Source organism: Mastomys coucha, unplaced genomic scaffold (genome assembly GCF_008632895.1).
Source record: "Mastomys coucha isolate ucsf_1 unplaced genomic scaffold, UCSF_Mcou_1 pScaffold20, whole genome shotgun sequence".
Classification (NCBI taxonomy): domain Eukaryota; kingdom Metazoa; phylum Chordata; class Mammalia; order Rodentia; family Muridae; genus Mastomys; species Mastomys coucha.
The window spans coordinates 121681451-121684217 of NW_022196903.1; the positions used below are offsets into that span (position 1 = coordinate 121681451).

A 2767-nucleotide genomic window follows, 5' to 3' on the forward strand; every position below is an offset into this window, starting at 1 on the left:
TCTTGCTTCCAAGGGTTCTAGCACCTACATAGTACACAGACACAAATGCAAGGAGAACATCCATACACCCAAGATAACATTTTTAATTTAGAATTCTTTTTAATTGAGATTTTATTTGGATTGTAGCATATGCTTCAATTTAATTAAATTTCACATTGAGTGATGAGGGTTTGTGGGCATCTCTTTTAATAGAAATTTCATTATGCCTATGTATACAGTAAATTCAGTCTTTTTCTTTTGATTACAATGGAAAATTTGGCAAGGTTTTTTGTTGTTGTTTTAGGGGTTGGTTTTTGTTTTGTTTCTTTTGCTTGTTTGTTTGTTTTTTTAGATTTCTTATTGTTTGTTTGGTTGGTTGGTTTGGTTTGGGTTTTAGAGAAGAGGACTTCCAAAAGATTTTTCAGAATAAATACTTATCTTTGAAATTTTCTCTAACTGAAGAATTGAAGAATTTGAAAAGATGTCACTCATTCTTTACAATTACCATATATTTAGCTGCATACTTTCTACAGCTTTTGCATAGCCATAAGCTACAGAGAGGTGTGGAAGAAGAATAGTGATGCGAAAATTAAAATGGGATGCCTGTGGACAATGGGAAGAGGTAAGTCTCTGTCTTAGGTTTCTTTGTTTTTTCCATAACAGGAACCTGAACAAGAAGAGATCCCACTTTCATACTGCTAAGGAGACTGATAAGCCCAGCATCAATGAACCAGCATCTGCCCAGGGTCTGCTGGTATATCACCACAGGGTGGGAGTCATCATACGGACAGAGTTCATTTTACATACAGTCACACTCATGTCAAAGCATTAGTCCATTATTAATTGATAACTTGCAGGTGTCAATCAAAGCAAACTCTTCCCATCCCAAGATCCTTAACTCTGAGCCTCTGCTACCAGTCAAGAAAAAGATTTTATTCAAAGTTCTACAGTTCAGATGTTAGATGGATTGAGGGGGGGGGGTAGAGATCCAGACTTTACAACCACTTTTCTGCAGCTGTCTGCAGATGGCCTCAGGCACAGAGATCAGCAAAAACTACACAGACTCCAGTGTCCCCTGCTGACCTGAGTTTCCCTCTGTAGAATTCCTCTCTTAGAATGGCACATCTGTGTCTGTGTACATTTACATTTACACAATATAGAAACTGGACATGAGCAACAGTAAGAATCACTGTGGTTTTAGAGGTCATGCTTTAAACTCCAAAGGATGCACTGGGCAGGCCAACATCAAAGACTGTCCAATGCAAGGATCCGGTGTGACTAGTGAAGTAATAGAGATGAGATTCACAATCAGGAGACAGGACACAGAGTTTCAGACATGTCTCAGCATCTTTTGGCAGATCCAATGGTTGTCTGAAGAACAGGAGTCAGAAAACACTTCTCCGTGTGAGATGAGGGCACAGCTGTTTTCTTCGTCCTTGCCAGTGATTTGTAATCTAAAAAGTAAAGCATAGCTGCTCTTAGTGTCCAAAATTTCCTTACAATTATCACATCAGCCATTATTTTTCTTTAGATTTTTAAGGATGCTCTAGATTACATGGTGTTTAAACAGAGTAAACACACAGTGACAAGTATTATCAACACATATAAACAATAATGATACAGTCGATAGAAACTTCTATAATTTCCAGTTGTACCTTCACTAGAGAAGAATTCTTTCAGCAAGAATCTTTATTATGGGGTCCAGTGCCCTGAGCAGACCTTGGGTGCAAACTCTGTAGCAAGTCCCATAATACCCAGAGGAAGCTCAACTCCCAGGAGCTCTAACAAGCCCAGGATCACAGGATCCCAGAATCACAGGATCAGAGACAGCTTGACTCTGAGGAGTTCTGACACAACCAGGATCACAGGAGGGACAGGTCCCAGTCAGATTTAGCCAGGGCAGGTAGCACTAGAGATAACCAGATGGCAGGAGGCAAGTGTAAGAAAATAAGCAACACAAACCAAGGTTACTTGGCATCATCAGAACCCAGTTCTCCCACCACAGCAAGTCCTGGACACACCATCACACCGGAAAAGCATGATTCAGATCTATAATTGCTTCTCAGGATGATGATACAGGACTTTAAGAAGGACATAAATAACTCCCTCAAAGAAAGCCAGGAGAACTCAGGTAAACAGCTAGAAGCCCTTAAAGAGGAAACAAACAAACAAACAAAATTCCCTTAAAGAACTACAGGAAAACACTATCAAACAAGTGAAGAAAATGAACAAGACCATCCAAGATCTAAAAATGGAAATAGAAATAATAAAGAAATCACAAAGGGAGACAGACCTGGAGTTAGAAAACCTAGGAAAGAGATCAGGAGTTATAGATGCAAGCATCACCAACCGAATACAAGAGATAGAAGAGAGAATCTCAGGGGCAGAAGATACCTTAGAAAACATTGACACAACAGTCAAAGAAAATGCAAAAAGCAAAAAGCTCCTAACCCAAAACATCAAGGAAATCTTGGACACAATGAGAACACCAAACATAAGGATAATAGGTATAGAAGAGAGTGAAGACTCCCAATTTAAAGGGTCAGTAAATATCTTCAACAAAATTATAGAAGAAAACTTCCCTAACCTAAAGAAAGAGATGCACATAAACATACAAGAAGCCTACAGACCTCCAAATACACTAGACCAGAAAAGAAATTCCTCCTGCCACATAACAATCAAAACACCAAATGCACTAAACAAAGGAAGAATTCTAAAATCAGTAAAGCAAAAAGGTCAAGTAACATATAAAGGCAGGCCTATCAGAATTACACCAGACTTCTCACCA

The 2767-nt window shown here is 38.9% G+C and overlaps 1 protein-coding gene across 2 annotated transcripts in view; it reads right to left on the reverse strand.

The window, feature by feature from the left end:
- Window positions 1-891: 891 nt before the first annotated feature.
- Klrb1 (killer cell lectin like receptor B1) overlaps window positions 892-2767 on the reverse strand; it is a 33406-nt gene continuing 31530 nt past the window's right edge. For both annotated transcript variants that reach the window (XM_031383579.1, XM_031383578.1), the window contains one exon: window positions 892-1433. In XM_031383579.1, the coding sequence (XP_031239439.1) occupies window positions 1310-1433 (124 nt within the window). In that variant the 3' untranslated portion in view covers window positions 892-1309. The remainder of the gene's footprint in view (window positions 1434-2767) is intronic.